Below are 17819 nucleotides of genomic sequence, written 5' to 3' on the forward strand. Positions count from 1 at the left end.
ATTTAACGACAAATTATTTAACTTGGGTTTTGGGAGAGGAACATAGAAATTGCAGTTGTTTGTCTAAGCAGATGTCTCTTCAGTTTTGAAATTTTGAAACTTTCTAATTATTTTCTTTGTTTAAATTTTGTACCGGACATGTGAAATATGTCATTCGATTGCGCATAAATGATATGTTGGAAGAAAAAAAATATTAAATGTGTAGTGTTCAACACCTATTGGTATTTGACATTGATACATGTAATTACATTTGATCGCTTCTTCCCTTTAAATTATTATTAGTGTTTACGTGTTAGTTAGAGTGTCGTGTTTGATATATATATATATAAGCTTAATAATCTATATTTTATGTACAAATTGTCGTTAATTTTGTTTGCTGATGTTATTTTTTTTCTCATAAGAAAGCCTAATAATCTAAGACAAAAATAGCATGATTTTCCTAAATCCATAATTTACTCGCTACAAGATAGCCTAAATCCACAAATTTTGATTTTTGAAAGAAATTACCGTAAATTTCCATTCATTTTATAGCTCTGTGGGGATCTTATGGTTGATACTTAATTCCATAATCTTTCGCGACATTACACTATTTTCTTACCGGATCAATTGCGGCCGTTGAAGTTGTGCCAACAGTTACACAAAGAAAGCAAGGAACCAAACCATTTTTCAAATCATTTTCAATTGTTGATAACAATGATTCAGGCAACAAAGTGAATGAATTTAACTTATTAGTCTTAATAGCTCGGAAATTTTTCGAGTTAGTTCCTATTATATGAGCTGCTTTTTGAACCGCACAATGTGTTTGATCAGAGCCATAAACAACAAGTTTACCTGCATTTTCACTACCAATTTTGCTAAGAATTTTATCTCTAGCAACAACTGGAGTTCCCAAAATACCTTCACAAGTTGTACCTAACAAAACACCACCACCACCACCTTTAAAAAGAAAACTCTTAGGAAGATTTTCAAAATTTCACCAAGCCAATCTATAACAACTTTTTCTAGTTCCGTAACATTTTATCACCAGTTGATTGAATGTTGTTGGATTTAACTGGATTTCATCACCAGCTGCTACGGAACTAGAAAATGTTGTTATAGATTGGCTTGGTGAAATTTTGAATCTTCCTAAGAGTTTTATTTTTAAACGCGGTGGTGGTGGTGTTTTGTTAAGTACGACTTGTGAAGGTATTTTGGGAACTCTAGTTGTTGCTAGAGATAAAATTCTTAGCAAAATTGGTAGTGAAAATGCAGGTAAACTTGTTGTTTATGGCTCTGATCAAACACATTGTGCAGTTCAAAAAGCAGCTCATATGATAGGAATTAACCCGAAAAATTTCAGAGCTATTAAGACTAATAAGTTAAATTCCTTCACTTTGTTGCCAGAATCATTGTTATCAACAATTGAAAATGATTTGAAAAATGGTTTGGTTCCTTGCTTTCTTTGTGTAACTGTTGGCACAACTTCAACGGCCGCAATTGATCTGGTAAGAAAATTGTGTAATGTCGCGAAAAATTATGGAATTTGGGTTCATGTTGATGCTTCCTTGAAGGCATCGGCCTTGGAAGCTGCCTAACATCGTTGAAACATAAAGGCATATCATCGACGTTCCTTTTCATAGCATTGATAGGTGCATTAGCATTTCATCAGTTCTTTGAAGGCTTCGGCCTTGGAAGCTGCCTATCACAGGTACTTTATTTGTTTGTATAATATATCATATATATTAAATAAATAAAATAGTATATTCCATTAAAAAAAATTACTGCTGTATCATTTGTGAAAAGTATGTTAGCTATCAGCTACAATTTGCCAATTTTGTGAGAGATGAAAACAAAAAGAAAATGAAAATGAGAAAGAAAAAAGGAACAAATATAGATGTGAAAATAGAGGACATATACAACTTACAAATGAGAGCACGTTGTGAAAATAAGAGAAAGTTGAAAGAGGGAAATGCTTAGAGCAATATAAATTAGTACCAAGCCAATATGATTTTAATAGTTGGACTTGGGCCATCATAATAATAATAATAATAATAATAATAATAATAATAATAATAATAATAATAATAATAATAATAATAATAATAATAATAATAATAATAATAATAATAATAATAATAATAATAATAATAATAATAATAATAATAATAATAATAATAATAAAATCTATATAGTTTGCACCAAGCCAATATGATTTTAATACGACACTGCTTAGAGCAATATAAATTAGTATATATCATGTTTCAATGATGTAAAATTGAAAGAATAGTAAACAAAACTTAACTATTCGTTCCTTCAAAAAAAAAAAACTTAACTATTCATGTTGGTGTGTAAATTAGAAAAAAGATCCTACTTATTTTATTGGTTGTTGATATTTGAAAAATGCAAATTTCGCAGGCAATATATCAGTAGCAGTCATGTAATAATAACAAAGTATTTCTTTTGGGACTTGAAATTTAATTATGCTCTACAAACTTCCATGATAGTTGCATACCGATTAGCAATTACTCAACTAAACTTAGTTTTTAGGATAAATTCTCAATATTACAAACACGGACATAATGTATTGATTGCTATGTTTGAAAGACCAATAAATCAAACAACAAATACTTGAACCAAAAAAAAAAAAATCAAATAACAAATAAATATATTAATAAAAAAAATATGTCAAAAATGTTTACCAATTTTCGCAGAGGAATATGTTGGAATGCTCTATTGGTGGTCTTGGTGAGACCACACGACTTAGCACATCTAATCTTTGATTTATTGTGAATTTACATTTTTAACTATCATTACTGCCTTGAATAAAAAAAATGTTATAATTGATCAGCAGAGGTGTCTATAATTTTATAGAATTAATTCATTCAAAATCAAATTCTCTTAGGTAGAACTTTATTTGAAGTTGTTGTGAATTCGATGAAAAAATCACACCAATAACAAACTTGATGTGTGGAGCAAGTAATAATCAAGCAACCAAAACAAAGTGTATGGAAGTTATAAACACAAGACAAAAGTAGAAAACAACAAGAGAAAGAAAGAGATAACACAAAAGAATTTGTTGACCCAGTTCGGTCCAAATTGACATAGTCTAGGGAGAGAGCAGTCCTCCGTTTCACTATAATGATGAGTAACCTTACAAAAGAGATATCAATGGGTTACAAGAATAAGTTTCCCGCCTAATTCTACCCAAAGTCCCAATCTCTTCCCGTAACCAAGAGACTCAATCCTAATAGTATTTCCCAAGGTGAATCAACCCTCAAACCCTAATGTTTGTTGCCAAGAGACAAACTTTATACAAACCTTAGTTTTGTTGTTGCCTTTCTAAACCCTTGTTTCAGCCCTCTCTATCTCAAGGTTTACATTGATACAATGTCTATATTTAATCCTTAATAAAACTGGAACAAATCTAGGCCCAAAAATACTTTTCTATTTTATTTTCTGCTGTCAAAATCGGCTACTGAACACCATAAATCGGCCACCGATTTTTGCTGAACCAACAGACAAAAAACCAGAGTGCAAAATCGGCTACCGAGCCCTGAAAATCGGCCACCGATTTTCTGCTTCCAGAATTCCAATTTCTTCAATTTTGAGGCACTTTCACAACAGAAGTTTGAAATTGCTAACCAATTCACATGTATATCATCGTAGTAACTTCATCTCTTGGTATCTTTCTTCTTTTATTGGCGTCACTCTGTTATACATTTACATCTCATCATCACTCTACTTTCTTATTTTTATTTTATTTTTCTTGCAAATTGTTATAAGAAAACTCTTCTCACCCTTTTCAGGAGAAAAGTAATTTTAATTTTATAAAGAAAAAGGTAATTTTAGTTGGAGAGGAATCATCAAAGTGTGTTATGGTCGATTCACTTGATGTTTGAGGCCCACACGTTTTTGCAAAGTGTGATGTTGCCATGCTGGTTGAGTATGATGTACTGTTTTTGGTTAGTTGAGCCTGATTCAGTTTGTGATGCTGGGAGATTTATTTATATTGTTTTTTTTTTGTTGGTGGATGGTGTTAAAGGAAAGATATAAAGTTTATAAACCCAAATTGGAGATGCATCCGATAACCTGCTAGTATATACATGCATACTTTATTAGTATTATAATTATTTATTTTACTTCTTTTAGAAGAACATTAATAACATGAATGTTATAACATTCATTTTAGGAATTTATATTTAAACAATGCCGGATGATACATTGAAGACTTCTTCCAACACTAATAAAGGTTCTTGGACTATTATTTTCACATTAACATTAGTGATCCATATACCAATTTTAATTCTTATCAAACTCCATATATGTGCACTTCAGTACAACAACTACTAGCACATAAAAAACGTAACCCTGACCCTAAAAAAAGTACCTCTCAAAAGACATGCAACCGTCCTAGAAGAAGAGATAGATAGCATCATGGCTGGTAGAATTTTACCACTCTTTTGTACTCTTTCACTCTTGAAATCAGCAGTTAAAAGATCTACAAGGGCCATATATATATATATATATATATATATATATATATATATATATATATATATATATATATATATATATATATATATATATATATTAATATCCAACAACACATTGAAGATTCCTTCAACAATTAGGGTTGTTGTTGTTGCCTGTAAAAATGATAGTTTTCAAAGTCAATTAGGATCCTTTTTAAAATTTACAATGAACTAGTTAAGGTGCACTATAATATATTACAAATAAAAATGGGTAAAAGAAAGAAAAGAAAAAAACAAAAGAGATGACGAAATTGTAGAACTACCAAGTAGATAGAGTGTGACATTATTGACATTATTCTCAACTACTACTACACGTGAACCTTGGAATGTAGTTTCCAAAACGCAAAGGCATATGTAATTACAGATTATATATCAACCATAAGATTAAAATGTAGAGAAATCTATACAAAGTTTGTCGTTGATGAAAAATAGTTTGTGAATTGTGAAGTGAAGGGGTGAAAGTGAAAAATATAAAGGGTGAAGTAACTTTTTCTTTTTACCAGAGATAAAATATATTTTCTAGGCTTTGTCTAATCTATATAAATAAAACAGCACTGCTATATATAGTGAAGTTCTAAATAGCGAACATCCCGATAGTGCCCACCTAGACCTTTTATAATGAGCAATGCTATATCTCTAGAAAAATAACATCAAGAATTCTTCAAGAATAAAGAATAGCCAATCACACTGCACTATTTGCCACAATTCAAGGAGGTGTGGCTGGAAAATAGGAAGTGGACAAATAAATCATCCAATTAAAATTTGCCAACTATTTCTTGAAAAATTCTTGAAGCTATTTTTCTTGAGAAGTAGCATTTTCCTTTTATAATAGAAGAAAATGGAATTATAGTGCGTCTGGACCGGAATACATGGGTTATTGGCCAATGAAAACGTTTCGCTGTGAATTCGTGAGGATATTTCTCGCTAGAAATATCATTTTCCTAAATAAGTCTTACACCATGCATAAGTATCTTTTTTATCATTGGATCAATAAGTCACATTATATTTTTGTCAAGAAAAAAAGTCACATTATATTTTATTTAATAGTGAGATTTATTGATCAAATTGTGGAAACTAGTTTGTACAAGGTGCAAGACATATTTCATTTGTGCATCATAGAATTGACCTATTTTCTTAGTTGTAGCAAATTAAATATCCAAGCATTGCATGAGAAAATGAATCAGTAAATCAATAAAGGAAGAAAGTAGAGTGATGTGATGCCTAATGTAAGGTAACGTTAAAAGCATTTTTGGGAGAGATGTAAATGTATAACAAGAGTGACGATATTGTACAATTGTTCGTAAAGATTGATAGGTTAGAAGAATGCTCCAAGTCTCCAACAAAGCCAAACTATATAGCTAGGAGTTAACATGAGTTTAATTAGTATGCACATATTTTGAAAGAAAGAATTGTGACATGTGATAGGTTGGAATTTGCTTGATTTCGAGCTTTTGTTTGATAGCTTAATTTAATATGTATATTTCAATTTGTGTTATTTTACTACATTTTTGTTGTGTTTTGTTTATTAAGAGAAGTATGGAATGAGTGAATAAATTGATGTAAACACATAACTCATGTGGTAAGCAGTGGACTTGTAAGGGTATTGTTTGTGGTTGGATCAAATTTTATGGTTATAATGTAGTAATTCCAAAATACATTTTTCTAACTAAAAACAAAATTGAGAAAATTATTGATTTAAGAAAATCATAGTATTTTAAGTTAATTAAGAATAATAATACGGAAAACACTTTAAAAATGAATATGAATCTTAGATTAGTAGGCTATCTAATAGAAAAAAGAAACAAAAAGAGGAACATTAATAAGAAAATTTAATGATAAGTTGCTCACAAAATATTGATATGGTAGAAAAATCCTAAATTGGTTCGTGTTAATGATCTCCAACCAAACCAAATTATAGCTAACATGACTTTCACAAATTAGCAGTACTAATATTTTTTACCTGAGTGATGCAACTTTCAAGGTGATGTTAAATTCTCAAATGCATTAGGCAACGCATGTAATTTTTTTATTTGTTTTTTTTTTATATTTTTTAATTAATTTTTTTAATTTTTTTTAAATTAAAGCATTACACACGTGACATTTTAATTTATTTTTAAATTGAAAATTTCACATGTGGCGTCCACGTCAACATTAAATTGGTCAAAATTAGTCTAGGGGGTCAAAACTGCAAAAGGGGAAGTACTTAGGGCGCTGAATTGTATTTTATTTTGTTAGGGGGTCAAAGTCGTAACTTCCTAATACTTAGGGGGCCAAAACTGCCATTAATCCTATAAATATTAAACGAAAACTGTTTTTCAACCTTTTCGAAACCAATGATAACACCGGAAAATATTCAACAAAAATATAGCACATCTCTTCCAAAAATAATTATTAAACCAGAAAATATTCAAACAACAATACAACACAATCAAGTTGCTTTTTTATTTGGCAGAACAGTGTTTAACAACGGAGGCTAAGGTTCTATAGAATATCAATAATTTAACATCACAACATTACAAAAATTACAAGAAAACAAATATAAAACCTAACGGACTACTAATAACTTAGTAACATAAAGGTCCAATAACTTAACCTCAATCTTTTATTATCTAACACACATCACACAAAATAATTGAAACCATAGAAACAAACAACTTACAATGGTGATAATACTAATAGCAATAATTATGAACTCAACAATGAAAGAAATCACTAGGAGGCATTTAGGTTGTTGGACAACTTGCAAGACAGAACAAACTGATTGAAGTAAAGTGAGAACAAGCAGTAAAATTCCAGCAATGGAAGCAGCAGTTTGCCAAGGAGTTTTGCAATAATCACGCCTGAGAGTAGCCTTCAACTTATGCCAAGGATTCCTACAATAAGCATTCAATTCTTTGCAAAGAATAGAGAATTTAGAACTGATGTTAGAATGTATAACATTTTTGCAAAGACCATTAAACAAGATAGCCACAGAATGAGTCTCCAAGCCAATTTTGCAGTATTTCCCTCTGAGCAAGTATATCCACATCCGTACTAGTATTTATAAGGTAATCCAAAAGATCAACATAATCAATAATATATGACTCTTTAGGGTAATGACACTGCTCCAAAGCAATCATATTCCGAAAGAAAATTTCAGTCCCATCCTCAACTGTTAATAGAGGAATTTCAAGAACTCCTCCTGAAAACCTCAAGTCAAGTAAACAATTGCTTTTAGTGTTCACTTGAAACCTAACTCCAGCTTCTAACAACTCAGTTGCACTTGGGAGATGTATCATCCGTTCGTCGATCTTGATCTGGTGTCTACTCGGTCGACTTTCAATAGGATGTTGCAAATGAAATATCCTAATCAGATCAGTGAAGTGCCTTATACTAATATCATTAATATTATCAAAACCCAATTTTGATTTATTGAAATATTTAAAGTAATCAATAGTGAGTTTAAGAAAAGAAGGGATCACAGTGTTAGGAACACTAGCATTTGTAGAACTCAAAGAAAGACTGTAAATTTTTTCAATAACGAAAAACGGAAGCTGATTTTCAAGTAACAATAAATCTAATACTATACCAACATATAACCAAGGTTTAAAGAGATGCACACCACAAGAGTAACTCCAAAAAAGTTGAATTATAAAACCGGAATCGATTAAAATTAACTTAACAAGTTCATCATGAGAAAATGGTAGGGTTTCGGAATAACAGCGTTTGAAATCAGATAAGATAGAATCTACGTAGCAGACTAAGCCATTTAAACATGCCTCTGTTCGTTGGAGAAAAGCTTTGAATTGAATGAGTTTCTGACTTTCCATGTTTTCGAGCTGGGGTTGGCCGTGGTGAAAGGGGCCAATGGAAACGTCATTGGGGGTGTATGCGTCTTCGTTGAGTTTGCGAATTTTAGAAGGGACCTTGTAGATGCAACAGTCAACCGTTGATGATGGCTCTGCTGTGTTGAGCATCGCATTGATATCATCCACCAAGCGGGAGAATGACATATTGAGAGTCTGCAAGAAAATGAAAAGCTTGGTCTTTGGAATTAGGTTTCAAGTCTTTTGGCACTCCCTTGTATCCTTATTATATGAAGGTTTTCAAAAAGATTTTCATATTTCGTATTTAATATTTGACATCATTTAATAATGTCAAGTTTGGTATGGTCAACATGTTTGCCATTGTCTCAAAGAACAAATGCTAAAGATCTTTCTTTTACATTAAATATGACTAAGGACACAACAATACATCGACGTCTGAACTTTCTTTCCAACTCACATTCTTCATCTCATTTATCAGCAATTCTCTCAAACTTCATTGAGTCTTATACTCTTTCAAATGAGTGATTTTTTACTCTGCATGGTGGGTCCTTTTAATCTCTTTATATGATGTTTTTGTACCATGTTTTAGTGACACAATTTCATCATTACTTCACACATGGCTCAATACGGGTTTTTTTCACAAAAATAAAAAACATGCCTCATCTTTTAAAAAGCATCGAGTACAAGGTTTGAAGAAATACATTAATTACACCTAGAAATCTTATCAAGGTTTAGCTTGGGAATCTTATCATTAGTTTATGCTAGTAAATGAATGTCCCTAACACCAAAAAAAAAAGTAAAAGAAGATAAGATAAAGATAAAGATCCAATGGAATAATTTTAGCTTTAGTTAAATTATAAAAATACTAAAAGAAATTAAAAAGAAAAAAAAAATGATCTTGAGTAATACTTTGATGATTAATTGTAGAGAATGATAAAACTGACAAAGGAGTCAAACTAGGAGAAAAACACAGCCTTATTTGTATGTGTGTACCCATGACTTTTTAAAAAAAAAAAAATCAAAACAATATTGATTGATTCAAATTGATAAAGTACATTAAATTCAATAACATGATAAAATCTAAGTCACCAGAATATTCATGCTTTCAATGTCTCCTTCTTCATAGATACTCATATCCGCTTGAATATATCAAAAAGAAAATCTCTAACAAAGTCATTCTTGTATTTGAAACTGGAAAACTCCTTACAATGAAATGCATGCTCTCCAAAGATATCCAAGTGCGGCTGACAAGACACACATCAATAAAATTTACCATGTTAACAAAAACTGAAAATAGATGGAAAAACCATAAACTATTACATCATTTTGATCAATTTTACTTCAAGGAATCAGCCAAATTGAATGGCAATGGAGGCCACGACTATTTAAAATGTGTAGAAGACTACGATAAATTTTTGTAGGTTGAACTTCTATCTAGATTGTAATATTGTATGTAGTTCATGTGTGAAAAATTCAGATTCTTCTTGAATATGTTGCAGGACAAAATGCTCCTGGTCAGGGCTGGCCCAAAGGGGCCCCAAATTTTGCTTCAATAAATAATTATTCGGTAATAAGTTTTTATAACATATACCAAATTACATTCCCAAGCTCACGTACATATCAATGAAAGAATTTTGTAAACTTTTGAAACAAAAAAAGAGACTCAAGCAAAACGATGTCGTCATTTTTATCTTTTGAATTCTACCACGTGAAAGAAGTGGAAACAAAATGCATTAGCTATGGTCAGTGGTCACACATAAAAATGCAAATTTTCAATTTTTTATCTTTTGAATTCTACCACGTGAAAGAAGTGGAAACAAAATGCATTAGCTATGGTCAGTGGTCACACATAAAAATGCAAATTTTCAATTTTAGGTAATTTCCATCACTAAATGGCAAGCACAAATAGATGCCAAATAAGTTATGTGAAAATAATACTTATTGAGTTACAATACATGTGTAGTGTAGTGTTAATTGATTTTCAGTAGGCAACAAAAGTTTTAGGCATGTGTTACTCATTTACCACGTTCATACTCCTTCAATTCAATTCACCTTCAGATAAATATTATTTCTCTCCACACCTATATATATAACCCTTGAATCAATTCCTTTTGCATTAAACAGTTTCGGGTGTACATTCTAAATATTTTATGTTCTCCAATATATATGCAATTTGTGTCCACAATATCTAGGTAACTCGATTGATAATTTGCATTATTAATATTGCCGTAATCAATGTAAGCCAAATAATAAATTTGATCATTGGTATATTTGGCATTGTGATACCCGTGACTATATGGGTCCTTCGGTGTGCCAGAATTGAAATGAAAAATAATTTGATCGAAATGGAGCCCTTCTCATGAATTTAGTCACTAAAATTGGTGTTATCACTCGTGATATTAATCATGTCTTTTGTAATCCTCGCAAGAACAATACAATGACTCTTCCAAAGGTGATAGCATGGAAAACGATGATGATGAAAAATCTGAGAATTATAGGATACACTACTTCGAACTAAAGATGATAATGTATGCCAAGAAATGTGTAAATTTTGACGTCAAATGGCATTACATTATATTCAAGTAAGGCTTTGTTTACCCTTTGATTTGTAATGTTTGATTGTATTCTAGGAGAATTTGATTGGACTTGGATTCTTTGGTAATTGGTAGATCTCATCTGTGTGTCTGATTGACGTTTAGTTCTATAAATGGATTTGTTATGTTCCACTTCAATTGTTGTTTATTAGTTTCAGTCTCAGAGTTTCAGCCCTTCTCAACAATCATTGAGTTGATCTTATTTATTTTTTAAATGTTAGTAGTAATGAATTATCACATATAATCACAACTTTGGAATAGGCTTACTAACCTTTTAATAGGTTTTTCTCAACACAAAAAATCTTTTAATTGGTTAATATAAGTTAATCAATTGTATATCAAGTGTGAGTTAGAAGTCCTACATCGGTTTAAAAAGTGTAGGTTGAACACTTTATAAGTGCGATTAAACCCTTCGTCTTAAGGTTTTAGATAACTGTGTGTCTATCTCATTTGTCTGGTTGCTCTTATCTAATGTGGGTGGTCCCTCGGAATCCTCTCGTGACACAACATAATGAAAACACAAGAGACATTGAGTTGTGGAGCTATGATATGTAGTCGTGACATGAACTAGAATACACTTGCATGTTATAGAAGCAATTTAAAATTGACAACATGAAACTTGGCATACTGTTCATAAAATATTGGACGCTTTTCTTCTCATAAGGAGTCCTGTACTATGAAAAAGGCTCTAATTCTAATCATTTTAAAATGCTTTAGTACACGTTCCAAGGGTTAGCAAATCAAGTTATAGGGAAATTAAGCTCCACTTAATTTGTTTCAATCTCTTTTGTGCAAAAATGTGTGTATGATTAAAATATAGAGATGACGAACAAAATGTGCACCAAGATAACTAGACTTATATACTGTATATTAAGATTGTTGAATTTTGTTTTATGCTAAAGCTCTAACACAGATGTTGTTTTGGTTTCTGCTATTATAGTTGAGAAGAACAAATTCATTATTTTGGTGATTGAGTTTTGGGTGGTGCTAAAGGTCTAACACAATTACTGTTTTTGCTTCAGTCATTCCCGTCTTAAAAATCTATATCTATTTTATTTTGGAATATGATTTCATACTTTTAGTATTTGGAATAATTGCTGGCATCTATTTCTGAATTCAATTGGGTCATTAGGTATAACATATTGCAAATCAAATCATATTCTCAAAGTTAGAATAGGTTGTGTTATTAGAAAAATTATGCATGATGTTAAATTTTATAATTTTTCTATTATATTCTGTAGCATTTCCCTAATCACATCTCAAAGAGCATATTGAAAAGAAAGTATCTTCGCATGAAACTCGAAGATGTCGAAACTCACAAGATTTACAAATGTAAAATAAGGACTGCCGGAAGAAGGAATACTGAAAAGTCTATGTGTGGTGAATGGCATAAATTTGTCATCGATAGGGGTTTGAAAAAAGATGACAAATTGATTTTTGACTTGGAGAATCCACCAACAAAGATGTGGGTTGAGCATGTACGCATCCACTAGCAAGTTTTTTGTAAATGAAATTTTCCGATTATGAAGTTGTTTTAGCTATAATCTCATGAATGCATGCTGCAAAAGCAATATTTTGTTATTTCGGTTACAATTTAAAGTTAAATGACTTAGACAATTTTATGTTAACATGGTTGATAGTTTCCCATTTTCCATTTATTACTCGTGACAAGTCGTCTTCATCTATTATAGTCTATAAATATCTGTTATTTCGCAGTTTATCCATCCAATATAATATTTTTCCCAAAAGCATAAACATTATAAGCAATCATTCATGAGAACAAAATATTACATATTTAGAGTACTCCTGCATCACGGGTTAGAAAATGAAATGTTCAAAATGGCTTATCACGAGTAACAAATGAAAATGTCAATGACTTTTTTTGTAGAGAGAGATACAAAGCAAGTTGCAGCGAAGACAACAATTGAGAAGGCTAAACGTGCATTGGAAAAGTAGTGGCTTTCAACAACTCAATAACTGTAAAGTTAATTTAGTAGAATAATTGTGAACTGTGTACTTGATCTGATCCACCACCCTTGCACTATGCAGAGTCAATCTAACCTCGTGGGTACCCACTATACGGGTACTTGTGGATATTCAGGTATCCATGGGTACCCATGGAGTTTTGAATTTATTTATTTTTTGGTACAAATAAAAACTTTTTTTAATTACCAAAAAACTTCAACTTTTAAACATCCATATATAATCCGTTCAAAATTTCATAAATCATACCTACTAATATGGATACTATGTTTTCCATCATGGATCTATTTATGTTTTTGTTTTAAGCGACTAAATTTGATATAAGTGATCATTTTCTTCATTGATGCACTTTTATGAATGATCATCTTCCTTCTTCAAAAATTGAATTTCACGCTATGAAATTTTTCGACAAATGAATGTATGAAATTACTTATCTGCAAATATTTTCTTAATCTGGACAATTCTCCTGGTGGACTTTAGTCATTCAGATATTAATCTTGATGAGTTGGGGAAGGATACAATCAAATCCGTGTCTGTGTCCATATAATAATGGGTAGTCAAATACCCGTTTATTATACCCGTGGATACCCGTTTAGCTACCCACTCCATGCCCGTGACGGATTTTACCCACGGGTACCCGTGGGTATGTGTATTTTTGTCACCCCTAGCAAAGGTAGATATTAACTGCAATTTAGTACCACGTATATAAATCCTTTTACATGATCTACAACAAAGGTAGATATTAACTGTAATTTACTATCCAGTTCTTTCAAGTGAACAAACTTCTGCATCAGACAGATAGCTGGATGCCTCTCTACCTGATTTATATCATTTTGTCTTTCAGTTTCAACGTATATAAATCCTTTCACATGATCTATAGTAAAGGCAGATATTAACTACAATTTAGTATCGAGTCCTTTCAGGTGAATTATACGTACTTTTAAAAAACTTGTTTTAAAGGAGAAATGTTCAAATTACGGAATATCATTCTTCGTAAATTTGATAACGAAGGTCGCATAATCCAAATATTTGTGATGCATGGTCTAAGGCATGGGGTTCAGTAACGTATTTTGTAAACAAAATTGTTTATAAAGTAAATTAATATTGTATATAGCACAATCTTACAATAATTGGTCTAAATAATTGGAATCAATATTGGTTAATACTGTATTATTTAATCGAGCTTAATTTTTATCACCAGGTAGTGATACTATCTAATATGTTTATGAACTGTAATTTTACTTTTTGATAATGCCAAGGATAACGGTATAAATTTAATATTTGTAAAGTTTTTAAATTATATTGTAATAGACCTTAATCAATAATTGAATATTTAATCACCTTTGAAAAGTTCGATTATCACCATATTGTGTTTTTTATTCTTCCTCCATTATTCCTTAGTTGAAATGATTAATATTTCAGATTAATGTATCCACCATATAATTCTTACAATATAATTTGATGCGTCAGACTTCAGAGTAATCTACACATGGCTGTGCTGTTATAATATTATAACAGCTATTTCACTTCTAGAGTGGCTATTTCTATGTGCTTTTCTGAAGGATAGCCTGCTGGAGATATCTTAGCAAGTTTTTTGACACCCTCCATATGCTGCTTGTTAGCAGCTTCTGCAGACCTCATACTCATGTTTTTTTCTTCATTGCGAATTTCAAGCTCTTTGGAATTAATTTCTCTCTCACATTATTCTACGGTGTTCCTTTAATGCTCAATCTCAGCCTCAACATGAGCTTTTTCTTCACTTAGTTTGACCAGCATGTTAGAGATTATCAGCAGCAGACCTGAGAAGTTACTTATTCTCAGTAATGCAAACTTGCCAAGCTTTCAACGCCATATACTATTATACCAATCACATTCCACGCCATACCCTCTCTTCAGAATAACTTCGGGAGCAATATAATCGAGTGTTCCAACCGTAGAATAGGTCTGCAATATCACAAAGATAGAAAAGCTTAAAATGTCATTAATGATGAATCTAAGTAGAGCAGCCATACAATCAAAAGAGAGAATAGTCTTTAAAGGATAAAATATAAAGCAATAACCCAAATTGATATATGATGTAAATGATGCTAGACTCGTACTAACCAAACAAAAATATCACGAAAGAACCGAAGTCCAAACATAACGAAAGAATAATGACTGAATTTTTATTATAACTGAAAAAAGGTGTAGGCCGCTTTGAATAAAGTAATCATACTTATTTATGAATACGTTTTGTGAGTACTCATGTGTTGTGAGTCTCGCCGTTTTATAATAAAGTTTTCTATGTTAAAAAAAAAATCATGCTTATTTATGAATGTGTTTATTTGAGAGACTTACCAGCATTCTGCTGCGATATTTCCGTGAATGCTCCAGTTGCTGCTGTTGTGATTGGTTAGGAGATAAAGCAAGTTCATCACTTTGAAGGACTCCACTTATGTTAACTCCATTAGATAAGTCTTTTTCCTGAAGGTTACTGCAGTCTTTTTCCTGAAGGTTACTGCAGTCTAGCAGCTTACATAATCCAAAATCTGATAATTTCACGTGACCATTTCTATCCAGAAGCAAGTTGTCGGGCATGATATCTCTGTAAAATGCAATTAATCAGAATATTAAATATTTCTTGATTAACATGAATACCTCCGAATGATCGGTATTCAAGATCCATGTCGTAAAGTTAAGTACCCTACAATCTAACACTGATAATTCCAAAACAATAGTGATTTCGTTGAAAATAACGGTTTGTCAAAACTCAGTTAAGCTACAATCTTATACTAAATAGGATTTCGCAAAACAATAGTGATTACAGATTAAGCGCACCTATGAATATAGTTATGTTTATGAATAGACTCTATGGCTAGCACAGTCTCCCCGAAATAGAATTTAGCTTCATCTTCAGTCAGTACTTCTTTCCGCATCAGCAACGTCATCAAATTTCAACACGCATGAGGGAAAGGAAAAGGGAAACTCACCTTAAAATTGAAGCTTGCCTTCTTCTCCAATTTCCCTTCTTCCTCCATCGGCTTCTTTTCCCTCTCGTTCAGTTTTTTTTCTTTTTTCTTCTCTGTCCCGTGTTCTGTTTTCCTTCTTGTTTTTTTTTCCTTTTCTTCATCAACAAAAAAAACACATATATAGGTAGGCAGCTCCATTTACTAATTTACGAAAATGCCCTTATTAAGGGCAAAAGTGTAGAGTGGGCTGAAAAATGCTTAAGCCTTACTTTCAAGTGTCCATGTTTGATTCCTTTTAATTTGGGAATCACTTCTGTTTTATTCTTTTTAGTTTGGTGATTTTTCTTCTGTTTTCATATGTAGAATCAATATATAGTTGTATGTCCCTTACATTTGTATTGTAAATAAATTCCTCCAAGGAAATCAATACTTCATTACTGGCTCCTTCATTCGTTCCAATTATTTTAATCTTAAGTATTGTGTTGAATTCCTAATCTCATAAACAATATATATATATATATATATATATATATATATATATATATATTTAAATGGTTTGATAAATATTTTACAAAGACACAAATAACAACCTATTATAAAAATGCAACTACCTCCCTTAATTTGTGCATTTTTCCTTTGGAACATTTTTTTTTGGCCGAATACGTAATTTAACCCGTGCGAAGCACGATTTTTGCCATTATTGCTATTTCAATCAATATTGTTACTCATGCACAAGAAGCTAAGAACATAAAATGAAGAGGGAAGAAGGATCGACTCTTCTTCCAGCACCACATCTACCATGTTTTCCTATGAACTTACTTCTGTCATAACATTACCTTATTCAGTAATGATGGTAAAGTCGCAAAGAGCTTGTGCTGAATCTTTGACAGCCAAAACCAAGAGATTGTGGAATCAATGCTTCTCCTATTGGCAAGATGATATCAATTTCTAATCCTCGATGTGAAATTAAAGTTGAATCATCTCCCACTCACAGTAGTGGCAGAAGCTCGATTGTGGGAGACACATATTGTACTAATAATTAAGTTATTCAATGTTTGTCACAATCTGACCTACTTCCCGAATATGTTACACCCTCATAATGGCTACTGTAACTGGAGTAAATTGTAGTGAAATAGTTCCAATGGAAACCAAACTTTCATTAATATTTTGATAAAGATTTATAATATTTGTGCAATATTCGTTCATTTGCTCATTTTTTCTTTGAAACAATTTTTTTGCAATGGTTTCGTTTATGATAGACCTATCTAAGATTTGATATGTTATGGATCATGATTTTTTATATTTATATGCATCTAATATCTAAATTTCGAATCAATTTACTTTTAAGCGTATTAACAAATATGTGTTTGCCAACAAAATTATCCGAAAAAAAACAATCCACCCCGTGCGAAGCACGGGTTTGTAACTAGTACTACATTAAATTATAATCTAAGATAAGATTCCATAGATATAAATTACTAATTAGTGCATGCTAGAGTGGAGGAAAGGTTTTCTTTCTAGAAGCTTTTGTCCTTACTCTCCTTCTAGATAATGAATAATGAAATTGGTTGCCGGTGGTACTTGTCATACCGCGATGTGAAGCTGTGAGCTGTGAAGGGTGGGACACAAATTATTGAGTACCCTACAAACAATGCAAAATTGGACCCACAATGAGAATTATCACACCCTTATTTTCTGTAGCAGTGCCCTACACGTACAGAACCATGTTGCTAGGGTTTCTAGAAGGATTTTCATATTAATATATCGGTATTGTTATTATTGGTCAAATAATTTAAAAGTAGTAACTTTTGAATTTTTTTAAATAAAAAAGTAGTAACTTTTGAATTGGAAAGTTCATTGTTTAATACACAGTCGTAAAAAAAATATATTTCTTTTAATGGTGCTCCAAGTTGTCAAAAAATATTTAAATTCGCTTTCATTCAAATTATGGAAAAGAATACATATATTGGCACTGTT

General features: G+C 31.4%; 1 protein-coding gene, 1 long non-coding RNA gene and 1 pseudogene across 2 annotated transcripts; 1 reads left to right on the plus strand and 2 right to left on the minus strand.

Annotated features, from left to right (window-relative positions):
* Positions 1-6929: 6929 nt before the first annotated feature.
* LOC146912479 (UPF0481 protein At3g47200-like) lies at positions 6930-8566 on the minus strand (annotated as a pseudogene).
* A 2181-nt stretch (positions 8567-10747) lies between these two features.
* Positions 10748-12569, plus strand: LOC146912480 (uncharacterized). Its single transcript, XR_015016514.1, has 2 exons — positions 10748-10899; positions 12153-12569. It is a non-coding gene; the product is annotated as an uncharacterized LOC146912480 (long non-coding RNA).
* A 1753-nt stretch (positions 12570-14322) lies between these two features.
* LOC146912481 (uncharacterized) lies at positions 14323-15826 on the minus strand. Its single transcript, XM_085717702.1, has 3 exons — positions 15712-15826; positions 15232-15478; positions 14323-14838 (listed from the first exon to the last, which is right to left on the minus strand). Exons 1-3 carry the CDS (start codon positions 15819-15821, stop codon positions 14737-14739), a joined length of 459 nt encoding a protein of 152 aa, XP_085573828.1. The 5' UTR covers positions 15822-15826; the 3' UTR covers positions 14323-14736.
* Positions 15827-17819: the final 1993 nt, after the last annotated feature.

Source organism: Medicago sativa, chromosome 6, assembly GCF_051527215.1.
Source record: "Medicago sativa cultivar Bolivia chromosome 6, Bolivia_mono, whole genome shotgun sequence".
Taxonomy (NCBI): Eukaryota; Viridiplantae; Streptophyta; class Magnoliopsida; order Fabales; family Fabaceae; genus Medicago; species Medicago sativa.